Source organism: Pyrus communis, chromosome 10 (assembly GCF_041283825.1).
Source record: "Pyrus communis isolate YQ-2024b chromosome 10, ASM4128382v1, whole genome shotgun sequence".
Lineage (NCBI taxonomy): Eukaryota > Viridiplantae > Streptophyta > Magnoliopsida > Rosales > Rosaceae > Pyrus > Pyrus communis.
This window is the reverse complement of record NC_142574.1, coordinates 25,097,198-25,124,313: the sequence shown is the minus strand read 5'-3', so window position 1 is coordinate 25,124,313 and position 27,116 is coordinate 25,097,198. Positions and strand designations below refer to the sequence as shown.

Sequence of the window (27,116 nt, the reverse complement as noted above, 5' to 3'; positions counted from 1 at the left end):
TACAAAATCCCTGAATTGAGAAGCAAGACAAGTTCCCAAATGATTGTCTAGATTAAGGCCGAAAAAAAGAAAATTTCACTGGAAAGGATAGAGACTGTACTAGCAGCCAAGAGAAGTACGAGAAAAAGAATAATTGACACGAGCCGACTTCTTACGGTGTACCCCTGTCCACTATTCTAAAAATCCCCACCTAAGGCCGATTAAGCGCTTTGCCTCAACGCACCGCCCGACTAGTGCTTGACTTCTTTTAGAACCTTGTCCCTGTCATGAAAGTTGCTCCCAGCCTAAGGGTGATAGGTGAACTTTTGGACTTTGGTTGTCGAAGCAAAGATGGTAGGAAATTTCCGACAAAGTTACGGATAAATTATGAGATCATTCACGTTAAGACTTTTCTTGGACAGAAAGGGAAAAAGGCCCTTCAACAGAGCGGTATATTATAATGCGGGTACAAATAGATGATGTATTTAGCCAAACAACCTGGGAACTCATCATACAAATCAAATTTTCCATTATTTTCAAGGAGAATTATGCGACGTCCGTCTAAATCTCCACTTCAATAAAAACGACATCAAAGTGTATAAACTACTCTTCAACCAAACTCATAGCAAGCATCAAAGTGCTAAAATTTCGGAGGCACTCTTTGACAACCAATAACTATGCTGCCACTAACGCCATGTGCTCTATGAGGTCCAAAACTCGGTTGCTGTAAGAAATACAAAAGCGTGATTTAGTCATACGCATTGAATTGGACACCATAGACTTTGAATTAACAGATACCGTGGGCAGCAAAATTGTAATATGCATGCAAAGCGTAGAGTGTGTACCTGTATCCCCACTCGTTGTCGTACCACGAAACAAGCTTGACAAAGGAGGAACTGAGTGCCAATCCAGCCTTGGCATCGAATATACTAGACCTGGAATTTGAGGAATAAATTAAAGACAGATCAGTAAAGAACTTCCACAACTGAATCTTACCGAGTAGATTCATGCTAGTGCTGCTTTCCTTTTGAAAAAAGCTTAGGAAAAAGAAAAGGATCCTACCTTGAGTCACCGACAAAGTCATTGGAGACAACATCTTCTTCTGTGTATCCAAGGATGCCCCTAAGTGGCCCGTCAGCAGCATACCTTCATGTAAGATATCAAAGTGAATGAGCTATCCAAAGAAGGGAGTAAGAAAGAAGCATAAAGGCAGATACTATACAAACAAAATGCAGAACATGTACCTGATCGCGGCTTTGACATCCTCATATGAAGAACTCTTCTCAAGTCGACAAGTTAAGTCCACAACAGATACATTAGGAGTTGGGACACGGAAGGCCATACCAGTGAGCTTTCCATTGAGTTCTGGTAGAACTTTTCCAACTGCCTACATTTCCAAGAAACAAATGAGATTAGTGTACCTTTAGACCCCGAAAATAATTTAAAACGCCAAAATATCTTAGGTTAGTATCACCAAGAATCTAATTTCAGGTATAGTACCTTTGCAGCACCGGTAGAACTAGGGATGATGTTCTGTCCAGCTCCTCGGCCTCCTCTCCAATCCTTCATTGAAGGGCCATCGACTGTCTTCTGTGTTGCTGAACGTGTAAAACCATCAGTAAGTTAAACCCCATAACAAGTGATCTACAACGCACATACTTGAGTTTTAGAGAGAGAGAGAGAGAGAGAAAGAGAGAGAAACCTGTAGTTGCATGCACAGTGGTCATCAAACCTTCAAGAATACCAAATTCCTCATGAATCACCTACAAAATAAATTTAACGAGGTAAGATATGGCAAGAGGCCGTAGCTTGTTATGAAGTGCTAGCAACAGACATAATAGAGATGATAAACTATTTGGTGACCAATGCTAAAAAGAATTATAATTGGAAGGAAAAAGATATAATAGCAGACATGTTTTTAGATAACATCTAACATCCTGAATGATAGTTAAAATTATACTGGAGCCAAAAGTTAATATCAATAGTTTATAAGATGCAACCAAACCTTGGCAAGAGGAGCAAGGCAGTTGGTGGTACAGCTTGCATTTGAAACAATGTCCATGTTTGGCTTGTATTTATTCTCATTTACTCCTACCACAAACATGGGTGCATCAGCTGATGGGGCGGATATTACCACTTTTTTTGCACCACCCTGCAAAAGAGAAGCAATCAGAGATTAACTTGGTGTGCCAGTAACGGGCAAAACAGTGCAGAAAATTGACTTAAAGCAACAAACCTTTTTATGTAATGCCGCGTTCTCAAGTGTTGTAAAAATCCCAGAAGATTCAACAACATACTCAATCCCATAATCACCCCAAGGAATCTCAGCAGGATCTCTGGATAAGGTTCAGAAGTTAATCCCAAAACAAATAGCTCCATATGATACTATTACAATAAGAAAAGAAAATTCTTTTGTCCACAATGTTCTCTAGAGTAATAAATTACTATTGAAAATCACAGCACAATACCTTTTGCTAACAACTTTGATTTCCTTCCCATTTATTTCCAAGGTGGAATCATCCACAACACTAATTGATCCATCAAATATTCCATGTGTAGAGTCAAACTTAAACATGTAAGCCTGGACATGGAAAAAATGAAAGGAAAATTAAACCTTCATAAGAATCAAGGAAAAACACAAGAGCATTCTTGTCAGTAATAAGTTTGAAACTGGGTATACGAAGGGAGCAAAATGAAAACCCACGAAAAAAATCATCAATTTTTTACTTTTTACTTGCATGAAAATAACTGACAAAAATATCTAAAATTTCAATCTTTCAGTTACTACATACAAGATCAACTGTACCAATATTAACAGAAAGAAAAACAGGGTAATTGGAAACTGTTCAAATATAACACTTCCTATAAGTTGACTCTGTTCCACATCTAAGCACAAATTCCATAAGACTTTTTTAGTGCGGTCAAGCTTTCAATACCCAAACAGAGATGACACTGTCTAATGAACATCACTCTAATCTTAAAACATAAAGAACAACTGGCAACGATATGGCACTATGTGCTATGTAATTATGACAATGGAAATTAGCATATTGCAAATAAACACTGTTAATGCTACATCCTTATTGCTTACCATGTACTTAGGATCAACTAAAGGATCATTGACTGCTACCACTTCTATATCATCTCTAGTGGTTGCAATCCTTAGAACCAACCTTCCGATTCTACCAAAACCTGCAGGAATAGTGATTTCAGCATATACCATCGCCTTTTCTAAGCCAAGACAATCTAAACATTAGTAAAATGTAAATAGTGAGTTATTGATATATCAGCAGTACTATGACTAACAGCTAACAATTGTTTAGCATCCAGAAACAATTAAAGAAGCTAATGAGAAAAGCAAAAACAGTAATATTGAAATTATAGTCAAACAACTTATTACTTAGTAATCAAACTAACCTAAACTCAGCAAAGAAAACATCAGTCATGCCTACAGACAAGCAAGAGAACGCACAACTTCAACGAACTTACCATTGATTCCGATCTTTGTCTTCCCACCACTCCCTGATTCTAAACAAAACAAACCAATCAAAAGTAAGCTTCGGAGCAATATAAATCAATTCCGTGTTTGAAAAGTATTTTTGGAGTTCTTACTCTGAACTGTGGGTGGCAGTTCAGTGGCTGTGGCCTTGATGGGTTGGACGCTCCTGGCGCTGCATATCCTAGTAAACATAACATATATCACAATCTATTACAAACAAAGCCTCAAATTGAAAAACCAAAAAGTTAAACAGATTAAATGAGACTGATTTGCTCAACTGTAAAGATGATGACCCGCTTGGGATGGAAGTGCCAAACATGGATGATTGCACCTTGGGACAGTTCAGATTGCGACTGAACCCGACGCTTGACACCTGAACATCAAATAACACAAAATTAAAACAGAGAAAAATAGAAGCTGCATTTGCTATTTATTGCTTTAGTGAGTACTGATTTCCTCTTTTTCATGAAATAACTCAGAAAAAAAAATTAAAAAAAATATAAAAATCATAGAGCTATTTAAAGCTAGAAAAACTCAACTAAACTACTACTAAATAAAAGAAGAAAATTTACTAAAATTTCAAAACAATATCAGCACACAGACACTAAAACATCAAAATTTGTAAAACTGAATACAAGCAGAAATTCAAAGCATTAAACTTCATAACAAAAATTGGTAAAAAAAATCAAATAATTTATTCAAAAGACTACATTTTTCAGTCCTTTGTTTCACATACGAAATTTACCGATATACAACAAAATTCTGAAATGCTTGAAGCAATACGACGACGTTTTGGAACAGTTAGGTGGTGATTCGCCACAAACAGCTGAGGGGAGTGAAAAAGCAGACCTTGAAACAGGCGGAGGCGGACGCTGCGAGGTCGGGGCGGGAGGCTTCGATCAACGGAGCTGAGACTGTAGATCTGAGCAGAGAAGAAGCCGCCATTTGTGATCGGATCGGAGCCCTCTTACTCTCTCTTCGTCGGAAGCAAATGGAATGAAAAACCCTAAAAAGCGAGAAGCTTTTAAGCAGCTTTTGGGGACTCCGAACAGCCCACCACCAGAACCCAAATGTGCTTTTTGTTTTTATATTTTTTTAATAAAAAAAATATGAGAAGTGTGAGAAAGCCTGCGGAGGTTCTTATGGAGCTCTCCTGAGAAACTCTCTCTCCTGCCTCCTCTCTTTCTGCACGTTCCTTACGGGAATAATTTCCTGCGAACCACCTCGAAACCTTGATGGATTTTAACCGTTGATTTATCGAGGCTTTGAAGACAGACGGTTGATATTTGAGGATGTATGGCTTATGATGAGAATGGAAACAGCGGGTGTGCAGCTGTGTAAATTACGTAGGTGAGTTTGTCGTGACATGGGGAGGAGAGAGAGGATCTCGTAGTCCTCGACGGGTGACAGTTGGACCTGTGTGGGCCTTTTGGGGCTTTTCCCTTCTTTTAGATTCCGGTCCAACAGGCGGCCGGTTCACGTTCCCGGTCCATTGCACTTGTTTTTGTTATGAGCCGGACTCAACAGGGAAAGGTGTTCGTGTCCGTCCAAAGAATCACGTCATCTTTTGGTAATAATTCAAGAATAATATTAGGAAGATTAAATTTTTTAAACCAAATAAGATGTTACCAATAAGAATTAAGCACGTTAATCGATACTTAATTAATAATCAAATTATCTACAACCACATCATTTAGTTTACAAATTTGATTTAAAAATTTTGGTCTACTTAGCATTATTTATAATTCAATCATCAATATTCACATTATTTGGTTTATAAAAATTGGTTTAGAACTTTAGTCTTCTTAGCATTATCTTTATCTATATTAGAATTACCAAACTATCCATCAAATTGGAACTTAAATCTTTGATTGTGCGTTAATAAAATGGAAGACGGGGTGATTTTAGGTAAAGAACAGATTTTATTTTGTGAAGTATAGCAACCGTATACGATAACAAGCACAAAAGCAACTTAGACATCCATGTGATTCTTTCGTGTGCATACAAGAGGTTTTCCCTCACTTCTTGTGTTTCTTTTGTATAAGGTTCCAAACTTTCTTTCATGCAATCAAGGAGTCAGTTACATTTGTTTATTCCATATAACACGTCTTAGGTTCGATTATTGGGACTGATGAATTACACGAGGGTGATTAGGAGAGGTTGAAATGTCTTTGTAAGTCTTTTCAACATCCAGAAATGTGGACTGTCGTGACGAAGCTATCAGCTGGTCCCCTTTAAAAAAAAAACATTACCCTAAATATCCCAACTTTCTTAGTTCGCTTAACTTCTAAAAAAAAAGGAGTACGTATGGATCCGATGCTATCTTGGAACTTTGAAAAATCATTGCATCTTGATTTGAATATGGTTGTTCAGGAGTAGAGGGAGGAATCCAATTTCCAATTATTTTGTTGACCAACATGTGTTACTAGTAATTTATTGCAAAAATTGATATATATGTGAGACATAACTAAAATATATGACGCACTAAATAAATGGTGTTCAACAAAGTCATACTAACCATAATTCACACGCAGCCATGGAGGATTGAAACTTGGATGTTCAACCTCAAAGTCTAACTCGAAATTTAAACTCGTACTAGAAGGTTACCATGGACCGAAAAACGTAAGTTCAGTATTGTTACTCGAGTCTAACATGGGAAGTGGGAAAGCCTCACAATAGAATTGCAATAATGTGGTTCAATTAAGTTTTTGGCAAAAATCGAACATAAGAAGATAAATATTACTCGACCATATATAGTACTAAGTGGCTATACCAAGCTTGTTAAGTTAGGTAAATTTAAACAGGATCAAGTTCTAATTCTTAAGTCCTAAAATCAAATTTTTTTTTTTTGGTCAAACCTAAAATCAATTTGAATACTGCTGAAATTCTATTATATTTAAGTGTATTTTATTCATTAAAATTTTTAGCAGTTAAATGTCACATCCCAGTCTCGACTCCGTTGTAGCACGATATTGTCTGATGGAACCTCGAAACCAGTGAGTTCCCAAAAAGCTTCGTGCTATAGGAGGTGGGCATGCACATATAAGGTATATTATCCCTCTCCGTTAGTCGATGTGGGATGTTACATTAAACATTTTGGTCAAAGAATTTTTAATCAAGAATTTAATAACGACAAAAAAAAAAAAAAAAAAAAAAAAAAAAAAAAAAAAGCCTGATGTACAGAATAAACCAGAATATACTAGAAAATATCTAAATACCACTACTAACTTACCAAGCCTTCAAATCCGAACCGCACAAACTTGCTTTTGTTATTTTGTGTTTGTCGCCGGGGGGGTCAAAGTGGGGACCTTCATCGTAGAAGCAGAGGAAAGTGTCGATAATCTAAATTATTGACATTGATTATTGAATGTGATATCTCAGCGTCGAGCCCGCGCGTTAGGCACAGTACTAATTTGGCCTTTGCGTTGTTGGTGTGTGAAGTGGTAGGTAGGGTTGAAAACAAGCAAATACAGCTTTGCACGTGGTCTTCCCTAGAAGTAGGAAGATCCTCCATGCATGCACAACAAGAAATTAATCACGTGCGGCCATTCGCATTTGATTTTAACACTCTTAATGACGTTGATTGAGAACTAAAAGCCGGAAGAGAAATCGATTACGCACACGCACACGCACAAGTTTGGATGGTAAAAGCCGGACGGCATATATGCTTGCAAAGTAACAAGTGCAATTCTTGCTTTCGGGAATGACATGATATGTTTGCTGTCTCCGTATAAGGTCATGGCATTTCTTAGGCACAACCGCACAAGTTTGGACTACTACACAAAACATCTGTTTGATGTCAATGGGTGCTTGGCTTTGTTCTCACATGGTGACAATGTGTAACATGATAATGAAATGGACATTATTCGCTCCCTAATGAAATATTTAATTATGGGACCATCCATATAGTCGATAGTACATGTAAACCTCAATAAACAGAGAGACTTTTATGAAAGGGGTTTAGCGGCTACCACAGAGGCGGTGTTCGCGGTCTCTTTCGTAAGCAACTATTATATACAGTCTCAACATTTTTCATTGTAGATTTATGTGTGCTAACTAGTCGTAAGCCTCAGTTATTAGATTATGGATTCCATAGAAGGCTTAGAAAATAAAGAAAGTTGTTGGAAGAGTAACATTCAAAGTTACCCATCAAATATAGGCACACCAATAATAGTCTATAGCCTACTTGGTTATAAGCTTATATTCGAATGATAATTGTAATTAGATGCCTACAATATTGAAGGAAAATTTTTGTCCTAGCTAAGAATATGTGAGGACATTTGAACACATAAGCAAACTAATAACACTTTAAAGTAGGCATGCATTCAAAAACAATTCTAAAACCCATGATTTTCAAAGCCTAGTGAATGGTGAACCACAAGACTGGTTAACAACATTAAAGAGAATAAAGGATTTTGAGATTCATTACCCTTGAAGCTCATCCTTGTTTACACAAGGGATTCACCCAAGTGGAGAGTCTTCAAGTCACCTCCTAGCTCCTTAGATCTTTCTTGTGATTTTCTTCCTTTTGATACTCCTTTGCTCCTAGAGGATGTGAGGAAAAAATCTCCAAGAATACCAAAGGTTTAGTGTCTCTAAGTCTCCACACCAAGGATGAGGTGTGAAGATGAAATGGATGACTTAGAGGAAGAATATTGCTAGCTAATTTTCCCCTAAGTGGCCGGCCTCTTTAGAGAAAAAGAGAGAAAAGGTTTCTCTTCTTTGCCTCAAGAAAACCCTAATGAGGGAATGACTATAAAGTTGACTTTATACCACTTCACAAGTGAGTGGCAAACTTGTAATAAGTCAATCAACTCACTCTCCCTAAGTGACCGGTTTTAGCTTTGTTTTTGGGCTATTTTTCCATTCAGTTTTAGTTGTCACACAACATAAACTCAATGGGCCTTATGGACCAAAACCCCTTTTTGGCCCTGAAACCTAAAATTAACTTAAAAGCCCAATATGAACCTTTCGTATAATTAATTAATCTTGACCATTCTCAATTAAACCATTTAATTGCTTATCCATCTCATTTATATTTCTTCACTTTCATCCTTACTCGGTGTACGATCCATTATGTTCCAATTAGCGAGGCAGTGGGTGATTGTTACTCTTAACGATCGATTGTGAATTGAAATCACATTTCAATTCTCCCTTTGATAAAGATTAGTGTTTGCTAATCTTCAGGGCTTCCACAAACCATGAGTGACACCTAACAATATGTCATGGCTACCTAAGCTAAGTAGAAGTGGTTGGAAAACCTATCCAGTTACAATTACAATGCAATACGGTCATTCTCTAATACAATACTCTTAATCACATTGTTTGAGTGATAGTTTGTTTCATGTCTACTATCCAATGTGATAATTCTCTATACGATTCGATTGAATATGATTTGGAACAAACTTCCTAAGTCATATTCATATGCTTTGGCCAAAGACTCCCGAAACATATCTCAGAGTATTCTCCCTCCACCATGGAAGGTTAGAGATCCCTTGTTGTGCATTCATATGCCTACATGACTAGATAGCTTGACCCCAACAAAGCAAGTGGACACTCTCGATGGAATGCCTTTGACATGATCAAAGATCAAGGACCTAACCATTAGACATATATGATGCCTCAGGTCAAATGACTACTTTGCATATTGCAACTTATGAGTTTTTATATGACATGTATGTTCGAACTCCTTTTTTATCATTGTTCAGTGTACTCAATTACCTTTTGAGCACCTATGTGTTTGTCAGTGTCCAACACTAAATGACTTGAGACTAGTCATACTCACGCTTGAGTTAACATAACCCATACTAACCTTAGCGGATTGTCAATGCCCAATTGGCAATCCTATGGCTAGGAACATTTTAGGAATGAACATAAAAGAAATGTCTCGTTAATCTAACTTACTTAGATCACTTCTCTCTTAGATTAAATACATTCCTTGGATTCCCTTATTTCTTAAACACATAATACAATAAATAGTGATTAACAATAAGCTTTGCCCTTCATTAAACATATAATAGTTTAATACAATAAGTATTCCAAAAGCTATTACATCAAATGAGTGGCTTTGTGGGCATACTTCCAACAAATATAATAAGAAATCAACACACATGAGTAGTTGTTTACTAATCAAGAGGTTAAAGTTGTATTGGGAACTCATGATACATGCGATTATAGGGTTGCTACTTGCCTCTCAACGCACAAATGAATATAAGAAATGAAAACAAGTAGCTAATACATGGTTGAAAATTTTGTTTGGAATTGCTTATGTAGGAAACAATTATCCTCACAATGCTTATAGTGTTTTTATCACAAATATGTAGAGATTTACATTAACAATCTAAGTGTTTCACATGGAAGCGCTTATTGGAGAAGCACTTAACCCATAATTACTTTTAAGATTTTCTGCTTAACGAATTTTTAATGCAATTCTGAATGTCAAAAAGTGATTTTACTTAAAAAAACAATCTCAAACATTTTCAAAATATTAGAAGGCAAAACACCAATATTGGAACATATTACTTTAATTTTAGATTTTATATGATCATTTTGTATATGTTTTCTTACTCTCCTGTCAACTTTTCTCATCTGTCTTCCTTCTATCTCTATTCTCTTATATTAAAATCACGGCCATATGTAGATTTCGAGTACTCATTGTATATAGTATATATACACAAATGATATTTTTTAATTCATGTTAAACTTAGATTGGTGTAGATATTTTGGTATCGCATCATGTATGCAAGATTGCAAGTGATCACCAAACAATTTCGTTATTTTTTTCCAAGTTATCAGTAATTCTTACATGATGCTAAATGTTAATATACTTAATATAGTAATTAGGTTTGCATGCATCAAATTAGGTTAGTCAAGTGATTTACGCGAGCTTGATGCAGCACTTTAGGTTAATTATTAGGTTTTGGGCTGGTAATAGTTTTCTTCTCTTCCAAGTTTTATCATGTGGTCTTGAGGTTGTGTGTTTGTATTTTGTGTTCATTTACATTTGAACATTCATGATTTCAAGTAACCAAACTTATATATTTTCTACAAATAACGTTTGAATAAAATTGATAATTTATGAAGGCGTAATAAAATAAAATTAACTTTCTATTTTTTTTTATGCAAACGATATTGAGAGAACAAAATTAAACTCAGAGCCTCGTACGCAAAGATAAATTATCTTAACCAAGTTATTAACCTCTTGCAAATTACTTTTTTACTTGAAGTAGAATTTATGTCTCAAAAAAGAAAAGAGCAAAAACAGAAAGTTTTTAGTTTATTAAGGAAAGAAATTTAGGGATACCACATTTTGAGACTATTTTTTGTAGATCACATGATATATCGGTTGATGGTTCAACTATTTTTAATGATTTAAAAAATGAATCCAACCATCAACCGTCAAATCATGTGTTCTATAAAAAATAGATTTAAAAATTTGGTGCCTTTAGAATCATCTGAAAAGTAAAATGAAGAAAGTTTCAGCATTGGTTAGGCATGAAAAGCCAAGTGTCATTCTCTGACAAGCTCTGCCCAACGAAGAGTGGCATTGCCACATTCCCGGCAACCATTGTCAATTTTCCACCTTCCGTTTCATATATAACATTTCAGCATTCTTTCCTCTCTCGAGATCAAAAATAAAAAATAAAAAAGAAATCCATTCTCTCCTCTTTCTCTTTAGCATCGGCCCCTGGGAAGGAGGAAGTGAAGGAAACTATTTCCTCCTTCTCATTGCACCTCTTTGCGCTGGTAATCCAACTCTTTTGCCTCTTTGAAAAATTTATCTTCCCATTTATGTTGTCAAAACGTGAATAAAGATCGTTGATTGTACGAGATCATGCATGTTTAAATGTAATAACATAGCTTGACACACATTTTTAACTCTTAGTATAACAACGCAAAATGTCACATATATGATTAGAGATCACCAATTTAATTATGCATGGAATAAAATTTATATATGCATATATATTGTATTTCTATGTGTTTGTTTTGGATTGGCATGTTATAGGGTTTAATTTCGGTTTTCTCGTATGTTTGTGTTATTTTGCTTTATTACTCTTTGCAAAGTAAGGGTAAGGCTGCGTAGACATTCCCCCAACCCCCACTCTCGCAAGGCGTCGAGCCTTGTTGGCCTGCGGTCGCCTTTTTTTACTCATTGTTGGTTAGCTTTATGTTCTGTGGATAGTTTATCATATGCAATATATAGTGAAGAACTGCAGCTTTTTTATGGGGTGGTTCATTTGTTTTGAGCTTCGGATGTTGTCAAAGCGGAAATATGTTTGATTCAGGTTGCAAATTTTCGTATTAGGGAACAAATGGATTAAATCATTGTTTACAGCCTTAAAACTGCGATGAATTGCACGGTATTGGATTTAATTTGGGAACTTGATGAATACTGCTGTAAGAAATTAATCTTGATGTTGTATGTCAGATGCTAGGATAAAGATCCAACAAAATTACGAGGATGGCTGTCAGCTATAAATATTGGAATGACTGTGTTGATCCCCACGACCTAGAAGAAATGTGGAGTAGTCCTTATGTGGCTGCAGAATGGTTAGATGCTGGAGAGACCAAAGCCCAGAAAGTTCACATCTCGCGTGATCCCGATGGAAATGCTTACTTGACACAGATCGAGATGAAGGTGAAGCAGTTGTAACTACATTGAAGGAAATGACAGTTACTATAAGTTTAACTAAGAAGTTTTGAAGTATGAGACTAGGCAATTAGCCGATTACATTTTCTTTTACAACTGCTAGTATCGTTAACGGGAACAATTTTTACTATAAAGGCTAAAGAGAATTCTTTTGGAATAAATTAGGCACAGACCATTTGCTTCCGAATTTGTTGAATAATTTACCTTGCATCAAATGGCTGTTTTGCAGGCTGTGGCTGAGATCATCATCCGCCGGCATTTTGGTTCACAAATAGATCCTGTAAGTTTTCTATGATAAGAAAAGATTAGCGAGTCTGTTTCCCTCCTATAATGTGTTTTAATCAGCTTGAATTGAACACACTTTTTCCTTCGTCCAAAAGAATAAAAGAATGGACGTTTCCTCAGTGGCATATACATCTGGTCTTCGCAATTGAGTCATCAGCTGCTGTGAATGCAGCTTCAATTTCTGCAGAAAAATAAACATCCCATTGTTACGCGGCTATGTATTTTCTTTCCCCTTAATTTTTTTTCCTTTTGTTTCCTGCAGGATATGATTTGTGCTATTTCTGAACTTGCAAGTGATAGACAGCCCCTTGCTACACGGTATGATAAAAAATCTAAGTCCACCTCTGTAGGGATCATGCAACTTTTTCCAAAGACTGCTGACTGGCTAGCTAGGTACAGCCTTTATGAACTGATTTGATTTGAGAACAGACCTCTTAAATGGACCAGCAATGTTGGTTATCTACTTTTTATGTAATTTGGAGTAATGACGATGTAAGTGAAACTTTCTTGCAGTGATTTGGGTTACCATGCATATGATATTCAAGGGAATCACGATCTTCTGTTCAAGCCTTTTGTGAATGTATATTTTGGTGCTGCGTATCTTAAATGGTTAGCAAAGTTTGATAACAAGTAAGTTACAAAATATAGTGTTCGTCTGATCATTTTTTGGTATCTGGTTACATGTGGCTCCTAGGAGTGTGAACTTGGTCATGTCCATCTACTAAGATTAGTATTGATATATACTTCTGAGTTCCGTCTTTGTTTGTAGAGAAAGAGGTGAAGAATTCATAGTTAGGGCATATAAAGGTGGTACCAAGAAGGCGACTCACAAATCAACTTTGCAGTATTGGCAACGGTATCTTTCAGTCAAAGAAAGTCTTCCATCCAGGTTGCCATCTCCTCTCTATCACTATAATCTGGAACTTGGTTTAAGCATTTTTCGTAACGATAGTTTTGTTTTTGACAATGTAAATGATGCATTGAAATGTTTTCCACTCAACTGTATAAAGGTTTAGAATGTTTGGTGAAGAATTGGAACCAAGTTAGAAATTGTTGTGCAGTGAATGACAAATTATTTGTAGCGAAAAGAATACAATGTGTTATGTTTGTTGAATTATGAAGTCTCATGGTTAAGTAGAAGCTAACTTCTTTCAGATATATTCCATTCTGATAACGTTGTATCACACCTTTGTGCAGAAAATGTTTTGAAGGTCATCCATCTCCAATTCATGGTTCTACTTCTAATGCCCATCATGCTGCGCCGACTGCACCCTCACACAACACAGGTTGGTCCTCTTTCCAGTTACAGACCGAGCTACTGTTATTCGCGTCAGTTCAACTGATAAATCTGTTTTAGAAAAATATATTATGTTTTGTTTAGTACGAACATTGTAAAGAGAACATTTGTGGAGGTGGCAGTCCTTCAGTTGGCACGGATGTTACTAATCCAACCATGTTTTGTTTTGATAAGAATTTCTGTCGTTTTTATTCCTCATTTCATCAGGTCATCATGTTTATTGGGATGCCAGAGCTTCCCCAGAAGACATGGCAGAAATGTGGAATCATCATGACGTCTCTAAAGAGTGGAGCAGGACTGGAGAGAAAAAAGGAAAAGTACGATTCTCCATTGACGAGAAGAAAAGACCATATCTTTCTCGTGCAGAACTGAAGGTATGAGTTTAGAAAGACTGGTTTGGAGTTCAGGATTATATTTCTATGGCTATCGTTGTGAATGAAATCAAGCTTAACATGTCACCTAAATGATATTGACTTCTTGCAGGCAGTTGCAGATATCATACTCACAAAGCACTTCAGTACAAAGCCAATGAAAGCTGTAAGTATAATCTCTAAGTTGTGAAATATGTTTTCGACTGTTTTGGACACCACTTATTACAACCTGATTCTTCATCTGAGATATGTAAAAGCCTGGAAGATGACAAAACTATTTGTCATTTTCGTCTGGTGTTCTTCAGTTTCATAAGCATTTCTATCCTCGTTCAGTTCACTTCTTTGACTCCAACAATCTATCTTTTACTTTGTTATTCTTCTTTTGGGGGACTTATTTTTTGCACAGTCAGTTCTTTGTGCTCTTGCAGAGGTTGTTAGCTTGCGTTTCCTGAATGGTGTCGGACCACGTGCTGGAATAATGGGAATCGACTATTCTACAGCTTTATGGCTTTACAAGTATGTCAATCTCATAAAAAGAACAAAATTTCTTAATTTGAACCGAGAAGCATGCTCGAACAATCTGTATAGAGATCAAGATCTTAGCTTGTCATGGGTTCCAATGTTTGGAAATGTCACAGCAGATTATTTTGAATTTTTACTATGCACTTAAACTTCCACGTTGCGTGCAGCGAGATGGGCTTTAGAGCATATAAACCTAATCAAGCTGATGATATTTGCAAGCCATTTTTCTCGATGTACTTTGGTGCAGCCTATTTAGTATGGTTAGTGGAATATGAAGGGAGGTAAGTAAGTTAGAGGATTAGTTTATCATTGGAAATAATTTTGATCGCCTAATGTTGACATCGTTGACCATGTTATGTCTAATTTGATGGTCATAATAAACGAGCAGGTTAAGAACTCCGGAGTTTGTTGTTCAGGCTTATATCTTGGGGCCAAAAAATGTGAATCTTCAGGAGTCAGGTCCACAGTGGCTCAAGTTTGAACAAGCCTTGAGCCACTATGGAGACGCGAAGAAGTGTATTGAGTACGTACCATCTCACTTCACTTGTAAAAATTCAGAATCTTCTGTTTATGACTGATGAATCAACCTTGTCGTTGTAGGGAGCACAGGAGCTGCTCTATCATGTAAGCTGATGAAAATCACGTACATTGCCACCTTCGGTTGTAAAGGGTTCCATCCTTCGGATTGAGCAGAAGCATACATGAAAAACTCGAATGAATTGAGTAAAATGCTGCCAGGATATAGAACTGGTTCTCTTATAGAATTGCTTTTGTGATATTTTTGAAGAGCTGCTTTTTGTTTTTGGCAAAAACTATGTCCGAGTACAAAATATTAACACTTTGGTGCGTCTGTTTTCTGTTTTCTCAAAAGAGGATAGTTCTTTTTGTTAATCATCATTGTATCCTTCTGTAAAATGACTCAAAAACAAAAAATTAAACTCTAAAACATCATATTATTTGTTCTAACCTCAGAATTAAACTCTAAAACAAAAAATTAAAGTCAAAATTGGATGCTGCAAAATCAAATTATGATAATTGCATGTCAACCTCAGCTCCCCTAATTAAGAATAATCCTCAAATCACAGTCAAAATCTTGATCATATCGGTGTTAACGTCATCACTTCACAGTCAAGATCTTGATCATATCAGTGTTAACGCGGTGCAACGCCACAACGGAGTCTCCAGGCTTGCAAAGTCCCTTTGCTTTTGCATGTTGAATGGCAAAATGTATGCTCTCTTCGGTGGACTCAGCATGAGAAGCCCTAATGGGACTTGAGCTGAGAAGAGGCAGAACTCCCCGGTAAATAAGGCCGTGCCTCGCTGGAGCTGCATCGCTGCAAGACCACTCGAAAGAGTCTGTTGTTATCTCAGGCACCACCACAGACAAAATCGGCATACTTGGCCTGTACTTAGCCACCAGCTTAGCCGTGCTTCCTCCTTTGGTCAGGACTAAAATCAGTGCCGCCTTGATGCAATTCGCTGTCTGAACTGCTGAGGAGGCCAAGCTCTCTAGTGGGGACATAGGCATTGCTGCAACTTCCATCTTTCTTTTGAAAAGCTCCCCATAATTTATAAAGTCCTCAGCAGAAACACAGATTTTGGCCATGGTTTGAACTGCAATTTCTGGATAGGCTCCCGCTGCTGTTTCACCGCTGAGCATCACGCAGTCAGTTCCGTCAAGAACTGCATTGGCAACATCGGTGGCTTCAGCTCGTGTGGGACGAGGAGACTTGACCATGGATTCTAACATCTGAGTAGCAGTCACGATCGGCTTTCCTAGTCTGTTGGCCTTCTCTATCATTAATTTCTGAGCTAAGAATATCTTCTCGATTGGAATCTCCATTCCGAGGTCACCCCTCGCCACCATAAACGCATCCGAATTTGCAAGAATTTCATCAAAGTTGGAAACCCCTTCTTGATTCTCAACCTACCAAAGAACAAAACACAAAAATCCATAAGAATCAGTAATACAAAAAGTCAAAACTCTGAAACCAAATAAGGTTTAGGGTTTAGTCTAAAATAATTTTCAACCACTTACCTTGGACATGAGCATTATATTCTTTGCATGCTCCCCCAACAATTTTCTGACCTCAAGAAGGTCTGAACCTTTGCGAACGAAAGAGAGTGCGATCATGTCAATCTTATTGGGAACCCCCCACTCCAAGATATCAACTTTGTCCTTCTCTGTTAGTGTTGGCAGATCAACAACCACTCCTGGGAGATTGACATTCTTCTTCTCACCCAACTCTGCAGAGTTTTCACAGCGACAATGCACCAAACCATGCTCCTCGTCGCAAGCCAGAACCCTCAGAGTAATTTTTCCATCAGCACACAAGATATCGGTTTGCGGGTTCACATCCTCAGCCAACCTTTTGTAGCTCATACAGATCAAACTCTCATCACCAAGAATGTTATAGTCAGTAGTGATGGTGATCTCTTGACCTTGTTTAAGATTTATAGACTTCCCGTCTTTCAGAAATCCTGTTCGAATTTCTGGACCCTGTAGAAAGAAAATAACACCATTGTTAACCAATTGTTCACAATAATCACAAGAAGGAAAAGGAAAGAAAAGAAAAAATCATCAAACAATTTCTCATCTTTTTTTTTTCAAAAATCAGAATCTCAACAAGTAATTGCATGAGATTTTACCTTAGTGTCCAACATGACAGCGCAGAGGATGCTGGTGTTGTTCATGGCGGTCCTAAGATTATCCAGAGTTTCTTGATGGTAAGCATGAGTACCATGTGAGAAGTTGAAGCGAGCCACGTTCATCCCGCCCCTCAGAAGCTTCTCCAGCATCTCAACAGACCGCGAAGACGGCCCCAATGTGCACACGATCTTAGTCTTAGGCCTTCTATCCCCCACAACTTCAAGCACCTTCTCCATTGCCATCACAAACCAAACTTCACAGAAAGCAAAAGGTGTAGGAAGGGTTTTGGGTAGGGTTTTGAAACAAAAGGTTTCTTGGGCAGGACGTCTCGTGTGAGTTGTGACTTAAAGCGTTGAAAGATGAGATATATATAGGGGTGTTACAAACTTATTGTAGGGACTTTTGCGTTGGGGTTTTCCTATTGCAATTGGCACATTCCCTTTATTCCCGAGTGAGCAAGGAAAAAGAAATTGAATTTATTTTCTGTGTAATTATTATTATTGCTTTGGACCAAAGGACTTTCCTAGTTAATCTCTTTGTTTGCCTTGGACCCGAAGGCCGAAATTATTAAAGGGAATATAAAATCTCACATATGATTATAGAACACTCTTAACATATTCAGACTCCCAACCCCCACTTCTCGTAGGAAAGAAAAAAAAACCTAATAAATTCAGCATTCATGTGTTTCTTGGAGGATACTATGTTTTCGGTTTTGATTTATTTGGAAAATTATGTACCTCCCTAACTTTTTGCGTACTCTACCTTCTTTTTTGTTTATGTGGTCAAAATCGAATACTCGATGGTGGGTTCTTTTCCGTTTTTATTGCAGGCCTTGCAATTTCTGGTGCCTTATTTGCCTGGTTAAGTGTTTTTTTCTTTTTTTTTTTTTTTTTTTTTTTTTTTTTTAAGAAATGATATTATCTATCCTATGGAAGAGGAGGTGGGTTAAGTTTCACAATGGGTTAACAATAATGTGGTTCAAATTTGCCTTTGATAAGAATCGAACCTAAGACCTCTCACTTACAAGTGAAGATGAATATTACTAGACCATAGTACTAAATGACGGTTAAGTAATTGTATTAGATTGAGGATTAATTTGGTAATAATGATAACCTAAGCTTTAATTAATTATTTTTTTTTTCTTCTATAATGATATTTGAGTGTGAGTATTTGAATTAAGTTATAAGTGAAAAGCACTACTAATCCCTAATGTCACTGGCAGCCTTAATTGTTATTTGTTTGTTTGTTTTTATTATAATTATTATTACCAAGGGGAGGAAGATAATTTGAAACTATTACAATAATTTAAAGAAGGGGAGTTCCCCAGAATGCATGAGTAGAAGCTCAACCAATCCACTAAGATATTGGACCACATGCAACAAAAAAAAAAAAAAAAAAAAAAAAAAAAAAATATATATATATATATATATATATATAGATAAACTAACTAGGGAAGAGAGAGGAAGAAATTGGTGTTGAACTAATCATCTACGAGATTCAAACTTATAATCTCTCAATTACAAATAAAGAGAAATATTATTATATCGTTTGAGGTAAACTGTCAATGTAGTCCCTAAATTATTACTTGAGTGAAAATTAGGTCCCTAAAATATTTTTTAAATGAATCAGTCCTTAAACTAATAAAATCTATTAATTACATCTCTAATATTATATTCAGAGCTATTCTATTAAATTTTTCGTCAATTTAAGTTGCGTGACTTGCATGTCACACATTTTAGAGGGTAAATTGGTAATTTTCCATAGTTTGAGGACCATTTTTTTTTTTCCCCCAAAGATGTAGTATTTGGAGTTAACTTTAGAGGGTAAATTAGACGTTAGATTCACAAATTATATGCAAGGTTAAGGGCTTATAGGCAAGACAATGACGGCTTTACCCTCTAAAATGTGTCATATGACTTAAGTTGACAAAAAATTGAATAAAATAGCTTTTAATATAATATTAGGGATAAAATTAGCAGTTGTAATGAATTAAGGGACTTATTTTACCTAAAAATTAATTTAAGAACATAATTTTCACTAAGATGATAATTCACAGACTAAAGCGGCAATTCACCCAATCATATGTTGTATTTTGATCTCTTTTTAACCTACCAAACAACATCGTGTCGTTGTATTTTGATCTCTTTTTAAGCTACCAAACAACATCTTGTCACAATGTCTTAAGAAGGTTGGCTTAATTAGGGAAATTTTGATAAACAAAATTTTCAATCATACAAAACAATGAAATCTTGATCGGATAATCCCGCTTTGCCAACTGGGAACCCTCCCCCACTCAACTCAAACTCCAATCCCACCCTCAGTCAATTTGAAGCCCCCAACCCAATTTAACAAGTAGGGCATACAATGCTTACAAAATTGACAATATCCCAAGCAACACGTCCCACATATCAAAGATGATAGGCACGTCGAGGTTACAAACATCCTGAATATAGAAAATAGTCATGATTTGGTGCAATGTAATTAATTTTACTAATTCACATGTTATAATATAAATAAATAATAATGACGATATCGTAACACTTTAGTGAAGTGTAACATCTTAGCGGCCTAACACGGATGCCAAATAATTTTAGGGTAGATATCATCAAACCATCCGATGCCATTATAAGATCAACACAAAACAGCTATGTTCCAAAAATATGACATTCCATACCAAACTGATAACAAGAATCTCAAGACAGCACTTATTCAAAACCCTAACCCTATAATAAGCCTCTACAAGATCAGCTCTGTTTTTACTTGATCCATTCTGGTTGGAAACCCAACCATCAAACTGCAACAAAATGCACAAAAACTGAGTAATATTTCAGCTTAAGCATCGTCCAGAGCAAGGACTCCGGGTAGTGTTTTCCCTTCGAGGAGCTCTAAGCTTGCACCGCCTCCGGTGGAGATGTGGCTCATCTTCTCAGCAAGCCCAGCCTTCTCAACGGCGGCAACTGAGTCACCACCTCCGATGATTGTTGTCACGCCCTTGCCGCTCAGCTCTGCAAGCTTCTTAGCTATTGCCTGATCACAAGAAAAGAATTAGATTAGTATCTGTGCCTAAATGTGTGAAGTCTCTGATTATCAAGGTTCTCAAGTACCAAAACAGTTGTAAATGACGACTTTAGACAATACGAATATACGGATCCGCATTTTATCAGACAATTCAGAAGTGATAATATAAGAACTTATGATGGACATCATAGCACGGCGGCTTCTCCGGATGAGCTTGATACTTGAAAATTTCAAAATCATCAGAAATTTAGTTTGTTATTTACCTCAGTCCCAGCAGCAAACTTCTCAAATTCGAAAACACCCATAGGTCCGTTCCAGATAATAGTTTGAGTGGTATCGAGAGCTTCACTGAAAGTTTTGATCGAGTCCGGTCCAATATCCAATCCCATCCAACCATCTGGAATAGCAGACGCTGGCACAACCTGCAGGAAAATATATGCATTTGAGACTCACAAAGGTATCACCTTTTCAAGACGATTTTTAAAAGAAAAGAGAGGAACTACTGACCTTGCAGTTTGCATCAGCTGCAAATTTGTCTGCAATAACCACATCAGTTGGGAGGAGAATAGAAACCCCCTTAGACTTGGCCTTCTCAAGAAGCGACTTTGCAAGATCAAGCTTGTCCTCCTCCACAAGGGAAGATCCAACTGAATGGCCTTGGGCCTTGTAGAAAGTAAAGATCATTCCTCCACCAAGCAAGAGAACGTTAACCTTCGCCAACAAGGATTCTATCACTCCAATCTTGGTTGACACCTTTGAACCGCCAACAATAGCAGCAAATGGCCTCTTAGGATTTGCCACAGCACCAACAAGATAGTCGAGTTCCTGACATCACCACATGAATAGAACATGGGTTAGCACAACAAGAAAATTGTTGTACCAAATATGAAAAGTAAATGTATGAAACATCCTGCGATCGCCCTTATTCTTAAGAGGGAAAAACTTCAATGAGAAGCAGGGCAGTGGAGCATTCATAGTTTAAGTAAGTGCAATTGGTCAGATACAACTACATACCTTCTGCATAAGGAATCCAGCAACGGAAGGCTTCAAGTACTTAGCGACTCCCTCTGTTGATGCATGAGCCCTATGAGCAGTACCAAAAGCATCATTCACATAAACATCTGCAAGTGAAGCAAGCTTCTTGGCGAATTCAGGGTCATTCTTCTCTTCCTCCTTGTAGAACCTAACATTCTCAAGGAGCAAAACTCCTCCCTCTGGAAGTTGAGCAACCAATTTCTCGACTTCCTCACCAATACAGTCATTGGCAATCTTAACCTGTACCAGAAAACGAATAAACACGCGATGAGCAAATAGTGCTTCCCATGAGAAAAACACCATCAGACAAAAATTGTAATGTTTAATAAAATACAAACCTCGAGTCCAAGGAGCTCAGAAAGCCTGGGCACGAGAGGCTTCAAACTGTACTTGGGAGTGACTCCCTTGGGACGTCCCTGAAAACAACAATTCAGAGAATATTTTCATAAGTAACTTTCAAAGGTTACCTCAAATTGGTATAGCAAATAAGAATGCAAGCACAAACTGAAACACCATTGACACCAGACCTTGCAACACAAATCCATCCCACTATATCCAGGCATTTAGCAAAAGTAATACACAAGTAAAAGAAGCAGTGAAATTTGAAGGATAACTGCTTAAGCAGCCGCAAGAGCTGCACAACTTGCCAAGATCATCAAAGGCGATGTTTTTAAGAAACGAACTTTTCAAAGTAAGCAATCTATACTGATTCTTCATTGCTTTCAAAGGATCAACTACAGGAGTAACAGAAAACAGTCACCGCTACGAAACAATGACAGATGAATTACTAGACCACTGGGAACAAAATTAAAGCAAATGATTTGGTCAAAATAATAAGATAACTTAAAAAAATAAAGAATAGTAAAACAAAATGGGGATCTTCAAATTGACCAACATAGGTCAAGCAGAAAATCCATCACAATCCTTATCAATCAAAATTACAAGATCTAAGCTGACCATGCAAAGCAGATCCAATCAGTAATTTTCAGAATTCAGAACAACTTCAATAAAAAAACTAATCGATTCAAAAAACACAAATCTTGCCAACCGACACAAACCCATATACTTGATCACCCAAAAAAGGAACCCAGATTCTAAAACAGGAAAAAAAGTAACTGCGGATTAATCGCCATGAATTACCAAGTGAGAAGCCAGAATAACTTTGGCGCCATGGCCGAGCAAGTACTTGATGGTGGGCACGGCGGCGCGGATTCTATTATCGTCGGTGATGTTGGAGTTGTCATCCAAAGGAACGTTCAGATCAACCCTCACAAACACTCTCTTCCCCTTCAACTCAGCCTCCTTCAAAGTACTCACACTCTTCTTGGTCGCCATCGCAGCACAAAAATCACCTTCAAAACAATCCAAAAACAGTACAAATCGATCAGAATTATAAAAACCCAGATCATTTAATTAGCAAATAAATACGAAAAGAAGTGTAAGAATGGATCTTGGAGGGCTTACCGAACAAAGATGAGAGAAAATGTAGTAGGTTTTTGGGAGCGAGAGATCTATGAACAAGGACCGGGAGACTGAGGACTCAGTTGTGAGACAAAGCTGACTTTATAGAGGAAGATTTGGTGCGTGGGATGTACGACACGTGCGAGTTATTCTTTAGGAGCGCAGCGCACCTAGTTATTGCTATTCTTGGGCAGCACGAAGAGCTTAAGGATTCTCGACTCTTCTTTCTCTGGGCCTGGCCTTGGGGAAAACCTTGGGCTGTCAGTTGATGGTTTTGGTACAAATTTTACTTTTCTTCACCTAAGATGTTTTGAAATATTCTTGGCATCCTAAAATAGGGTCATTTTTACGTAATATAGATTTCTATACTAACTATTAATACAATTTATTTTGAGGAATTTTAACGAAAAACTTATAGTATTATTTACTTTAATAAAAAAATCATATTTTTACACTAAAAAGTTAATTCTGGTACTATTCACTTTACTCTTTATTTTATCCTTATCATTAAAACTCAAAGTTTTCAAGCTTTTTTTTATTAGTTTTCCTTTTATTTTGTTAAAAAAAAAAAAATCTATTGGATCTTCTATTCACAATTTAATACAAATATTAGAAAAAAATTACGGACATAAAATAATTTGATCAATTTTTTTTTTCTTTCCTCACTAATTTTTTTTATCACATAGTCAACTTTCATTAATATAAAAACTAGTACAAGGCTCAAAAAGGACCGGATAAACAATTACAGGAAAAGTAAAAGGGCTAAACAAAATCAGAGCAACAACTCAAGATACAACGGGAGGCCTACATAAGTTTAGACCCAAAGGCAGCAGAAAACAGACAATAAAAGACCCTAATCTCTAGCAGCAAAGACCACATCACCGCGGCTGTCACGTCCTTAGAGAAAGCCAAACTCCAAACCGAGAAAGTAAACATCAGATTCAATTCTCCTTCATGAGCCCCTACAAATATATACAAACAAAGTATCATACGAGGTAAAGGGTGAGGCAAGGGGGTACGTAAAATACCCAACACTTGGCCTTGAAGGGGATACAACATATGTATGTTGTTTAGAGGGTGGGGAGTGAAGGAGGGAAGTAGATTTGGTACCCCATTCCTGATTGGAGCCCACCTATCCAAGTCCAATGGGATGGGGATGTAGTATCATGGCTAAGGTAGCGGGAGGACAAAAAGTTAAAAGACAGAAAGCAGTAAAAGTTGGCAAAAGTTGTCAGATAAGGGGCATGAAACCCATATTTGAGACAAGCTCAGGAGTTGAGGCCCAGTTTAAGGAAAACTGAGATAAACTCAGAGACAACCGAGAATAAAACAAACGAAAGAGACTGGAAATATGTGAGGAAGAGATGGATGCAGGGAGGGGGATGGAGCAGAGGAAGTGAGAGGGGAGGAAAAGAAGAAAAAGGCAAATAAGGGAAGGAGAGAAGGGGAGGGGGAGGGAATTAGGAGACTAGAAAAATGAGGAAGTAGCAGGTTGCCGCCTACCCCGAGCAAGGGTAAGGGGTGGCGGCTGAAAGTTGAAGTCGGATGAGAGGTTTGGATCTGGATTTCTAAAGAGAGAAACCATGAGAGAGGGAGAAAACACTTCTTTCCTCATTCATGTCATCAAATCATCCCACCCGACCTCTGTCTCTAAATCCTAAGTTTCCTTTCCCCTCTCTTCTCTCCGTCAAAAATGAAAAAAATTCAATAAAAGAAAAAACAAATTAACTGACATTTCTTTCCTCATTTGCTCCATAAAATTTCAAAATTTTGCACACAAAATGTGTGGAGCATCTTATATCTGATATCTGACCCGAAAGGAAATATATTCAACCCCGATGGATCTTTCGCTACAAAATCCATATCTGATTTGTTGGATCACTGGATATCCGGTCCAATAGTATTACCTTATCGGTATGTGGGAGCAGTGTAATGCGTGAGGCTGTGGTAGTGATGAGTCAATTGACACTTGATGTTTGATCAACACTCAAGTAATAATAAATATTCCAATTATCAACAATCATGTTATATGGTTTATAAAATTGGGTCTTGGTCTCCCTAACATTACCCTTTCTCTAACAATTGTAATTACTGAGTGAGAATTTCAAGGAAGAGATAAGGGTAAGAAAAAAAATTAAAAGATATAACTACATGGAATTTTTTTTTTTTTTGTCAAATACATGGATTATTTTATTCAAATTCTACATATTATTGAATACACTCCACATTATCACATAATGTTCAAGGATCGATATTCACGAATATTTAATTCAAGAACCAAGGCTCCAATTGTGACAAAATTCATGGACCATTGTTCCAATTATCTTGTATTTTTTTCCTCGGCTTCAAAAACCCTAATTCCTTTGTTTTTTTCTCTGTTACAAAAACTCTAATTCCACCTACAACATAGTTGAGTGGTTTTGTTTTTCCCGTATGTGAAACAGCGATTGTATTATGCTTTTTCAATGACCACTGCAAGTTTTGAGCATGCTCGCAGTACCAGTCGTCGCAACCAAAAAACAAAAAGTAGGACAGATAGATTCAGTAATCTCCCAACCGAGATCGCTCATGATATTTTGTCTCGCCTCAACTTCAAAGACCTCACTAGGGTTGGCTGTCTGTCCAAAAGATGCAGAGAGTTTTATATATCGACCCCGTACTTGAATTTTCATGACTTATCTGGTGTGGATACATCCACTCGTCTGAAGAACGAAGGGGTTTTGGATTCCTTGAGTAGGTTCTTCGTTCAACGTGGGGTGCATCATAAGATACAATGCTTTCGTTTTCGTTGGGACCTTTGGGTTGATGATGGTGACGACGACGACGACGACGACGATGACTGTGATGTTTATTTCCAATCGCGATTGAGGGAATGGATTGAAATTGCAGTGAGGTGCAATGTTGAAGTGATTCTTCTTGTTGTCATTCCTAATAATACGTTTGGAGATCTTCCTGCTTCCCTCTTGCACTGTAAATCGTTGAAGTCTTTAACTGTGGACATGATCTGCAACATTAGTGTTGTGCCCTCCATGGATTTTTCGTCTAATCTCGAATGCCTGAGGTTAAAAGATGTTTCGATAAAGAATGATGGTGATCGATTTTTGAAGTGGATTTCAGGTTGCTGCACATCCATTAAGGAATTACTTCTTGAAGATTGTGCTGGGGTCAACAACCTTGCCATCGAAAGCTCATCTCTGGAATCATTTTGCTATCAGTCTCATGAATACAACGACGGATGCCATGTTAACATCTCCGGTGACAGACTTGAAAAATTACATTTTGTTGAACCGATTGGGAGGAAGACAAACAGATTGGTCAACATTTCTGCTCCGAATCTTAAGTATTTGGAATGGATTGGGGCATTTTCGAATCGCCAAAATCTTGGAAACTTAATGTTTTTGGAGAAGGCTGTGATTTGTTCTTCCCCTTGGAACTGTAACTTTGATGTCTTATTTGATTTTCTTTGTAGCATCCGCAAGGTTAAATTGCTTTTTTTGGACCCAGATACTCTTGAGGTAAGACTACTCTACACAAATTCAGCAAAATGATTCACGTTATGGTTCGCAAACTCGTTATTTATTTCGTTGGTGTTTTGTTTTCATTCTATTTACTTGATTGTCTGTGTTTTCAGTGCCTATGGTTAAAAAGGGACTATTGGAAATCAAAGGAGCTTTCGTTTATTTCTCATGCCAAGGAGGTTGTCATACATTATAAATTTCGGTCTAATGTTACTGAGTTCGCATATTATATTCTCGAGCATGCTCATGACTTGGAGAAGATGATCATATACTATCCTCATGGTTCTGAGGTACTCAACGCCGTGATGAAGTTGAGAACAACGGCGACGTCGAAAGGAATCCACTTTCACAAAATTGTGACCCATTACGACTTTCAGGTGATCAGATCCTTGGTTCGGTTCAATCTTTGGTGATTTTGTTTAGTTTTCTTTGTTTGCTGCTAAGGTGAGTTCCAATGTCATGGTTCCCACCAGGTTATGAGATTGAAATGTGAACACCGGTTGTATTTGTCTAGATATGTTGGCATCATTTCTTCACATACAGCAGAGTACATGACCACCGTAAGCCTTTCCTCGTTTGAACCTCGCATGTATGGTTAGGTTCCATTTGTATACTTGGTGGAATCTGGCATATCCTAACCAAACCCTTTGCATGGGCTCGCCATGCACTTGTATGGTTTGGATAGGCTTACTTGTCTTATAATTTAGCTTCTCAAGCTCAAGCATTTACTTTTTTGGTTAGAGACCAATGTCTTGGGGCTAATGAACAACGTATGGCAGCAACGAAAAATTCCAGTTGTAGAATAAAGAATAAAATCCGTACGCATCT

The 27,116-nt window shown here is 37.3% G+C and overlaps 5 protein-coding genes across 6 annotated transcripts; 2 read left to right on the top strand and 3 right to left on the bottom strand.

Annotated features, from left to right (window-relative positions):
• Positions 1-388: 388 nt before the first annotated feature.
• Positions 389-4,676, bottom strand: LOC137727895 (glyceraldehyde-3-phosphate dehydrogenase GAPCP1, chloroplastic). Its single transcript, XM_068466755.2, has 14 exons — positions 4,328-4,676; positions 3,757-3,851; positions 3,592-3,659; positions 3,469-3,507; positions 3,071-3,171; positions 2,448-2,560; positions 2,216-2,315; positions 1,985-2,131; positions 1,682-1,742; positions 1,480-1,577; positions 1,224-1,366; positions 1,042-1,125; positions 825-914; positions 389-703 (listed from the first exon to the last, which is right to left on the bottom strand). The coding sequence occupies exons 1-14, from the start codon at positions 4,421-4,423 to the stop codon at positions 655-657; spliced, it is 1,284 nt and encodes a 427-aa protein (XP_068322856.2). The 5' UTR covers positions 4,424-4,676; the 3' UTR covers positions 389-654.
• A 6,401-nt stretch (positions 4,677-11,077) lies between these two features.
• On the top strand, positions 11,078-15,497 carry LOC137730349 (uncharacterized). Of its 2 annotated transcripts, XM_068469412.2 has the most exons (13): positions 11,078-11,224; positions 11,910-12,119; positions 12,361-12,411; positions 12,679-12,809; positions 12,930-13,046; positions 13,186-13,305; positions 13,614-13,702; positions 13,921-14,087; positions 14,197-14,250; positions 14,491-14,600; positions 14,774-14,887; positions 14,995-15,129; positions 15,207-15,497. In XM_068469412.2, exons 2-13 carry the CDS (start codon positions 11,943-11,945, stop codon positions 15,232-15,234), a joined length of 1,293 nt encoding a protein of 430 aa, XP_068325513.2. In that variant the 5' UTR covers positions 11,078-11,224; positions 11,910-11,942; the 3' UTR covers positions 15,235-15,497. The 2 variants fall into 2 exon arrangements, with proteins under 2 accessions (XP_068325513.2, XP_088533227.1); XM_088677101.1 differs by lacking the exon at positions 11,078-11,224 and having other exon boundaries at positions 12,118-12,154.
• LOC137727301 (pyruvate kinase, cytosolic isozyme-like) lies at positions 15,488-17,498 on the bottom strand. The gene is made up of 3 exons (XM_068466165.2): positions 17,256-17,498; positions 16,645-17,106; positions 15,488-16,533 (listed from the first exon to the last, which is right to left on the bottom strand). The coding sequence occupies exons 1-3, from the start codon at positions 17,496-17,498 to the stop codon at positions 15,724-15,726; spliced, it is 1,515 nt and encodes a 504-aa protein (XP_068322266.2). The 3' UTR covers positions 15,488-15,723.
• A 2,360-nt stretch (positions 17,499-19,858) lies between these two features.
• LOC137728718 (phosphoglycerate kinase 3, cytosolic) lies at positions 19,859-23,013 on the bottom strand. The gene is made up of 7 exons (XM_068467465.2): positions 22,774-23,013; positions 22,450-22,661; positions 21,648-21,725; positions 21,289-21,549; positions 20,782-21,099; positions 20,538-20,696; positions 19,859-20,283 (listed from the first exon to the last, which is right to left on the bottom strand). The coding sequence occupies exons 2-7, from the start codon at positions 22,642-22,644 to the stop codon at positions 20,089-20,091; spliced, it is 1,206 nt and encodes a 401-aa protein (XP_068323566.2). The 5' UTR covers positions 22,645-22,661; positions 22,774-23,013; the 3' UTR covers positions 19,859-20,088.
• Positions 23,014-25,235: 2,222 nt separating this feature from the next.
• On the top strand, positions 25,236-26,944 carry LOC137728445 (putative F-box/FBD/LRR-repeat protein At4g03220). Its single transcript, XM_068467227.2, has 2 exons — positions 25,236-26,285; positions 26,402-26,944. Exons 1-2 carry the CDS (start codon positions 25,236-25,238, stop codon positions 26,699-26,701), a joined length of 1,350 nt encoding a protein of 449 aa, XP_068323328.2. The 3' UTR covers positions 26,702-26,944.
• Positions 26,945-27,116: the final 172 nt, after the last annotated feature.

Bases quoted from the DNA above. Each gene is read 5' to 3' on its own strand.
- LOC137727895 (XM_068466755.2), bottom strand. From the start codon at position 4,423: ATGGCGGCTTCTTCTCTGCTCAGATCTACAGTCTCAGCTCCGTTGATC. The intron at 3,508-3,591 runs GTAAGAACTCCA...TGTTTTGTTTAG, and splicing joins ACTGCCACCCACAGTTCAGA to AATCAGGGAGTGGTGGGAAG. The intron at 1,578-1,681 runs GTTTCTCTCTCT...TTACACGTTCAG, and splicing joins CACTGTGCATGCAACTACAG to CAACACAGAAGACAGTCGAT.
- LOC137730349 (XM_068469412.2), top strand. From the start codon at position 11,943: ATGGCTGTCAGCTATAAATATTGGAATGACTGTGTTGATCCCCACGAC. The intron at 13,306-13,613 runs GTTGCCATCTCC...ACCTTTGTGCAG, and splicing joins AAAGAAAGTCTTCCATCCAG to AAAATGTTTTGAAGGTCATC. The intron at 14,251-14,490 runs GTAAGTATAATC...TTTTTTGCACAG, and splicing joins GTACAAAGCCAATGAAAGCT to TCAGTTCTTTGTGCTCTTGC.
- LOC137727301 (XM_068466165.2), bottom strand. From the start codon at position 17,498: ATGGCAATGGAGAAGGTGCTTGAAGTTGTGGGGGATAGAAGGCCTAAG. The intron at 17,107-17,255 runs GTAAAATCTCAT...TTCTTTCTACAG, and splicing joins CTGTCATGTTGGACACTAAG to GGTCCAGAAATTCGAACAGG. The intron at 16,534-16,644 runs GTAAGTGGTTGA...GTTCTTTGGTAG, and splicing joins ATATAATGCTCATGTCCAAG to GTTGAGAATCAAGAAGGGGT.
- LOC137728718 (XM_068467465.2), bottom strand. From the start codon at position 22,644: ATGGCGACCAAGAAGAGTGTGAGTACTTTGAAGGAGGCTGAGTTGAAG. The intron at 21,550-21,647 runs GTTTGTATTTTA...TTTCTGGTACAG, and splicing joins CTGAGCTCCTTGGACTCGAG to GTTAAGATTGCCAATGACTG. The intron at 21,100-21,288 runs GTATGTAGTTGT...TGGTGATGTCAG, and splicing joins CTGGATTCCTTATGCAGAAG to GAACTCGACTATCTTGTTGG.
- LOC137728445 (XM_068467227.2), top strand. From the start codon at position 25,236: ATGACCACTGCAAGTTTTGAGCATGCTCGCAGTACCAGTCGTCGCAAC. The intron at 26,286-26,401 runs GTAAGACTACTC...CTGTGTTTTCAG, and splicing joins TGGACCCAGATACTCTTGAG to TGCCTATGGTTAAAAAGGGA.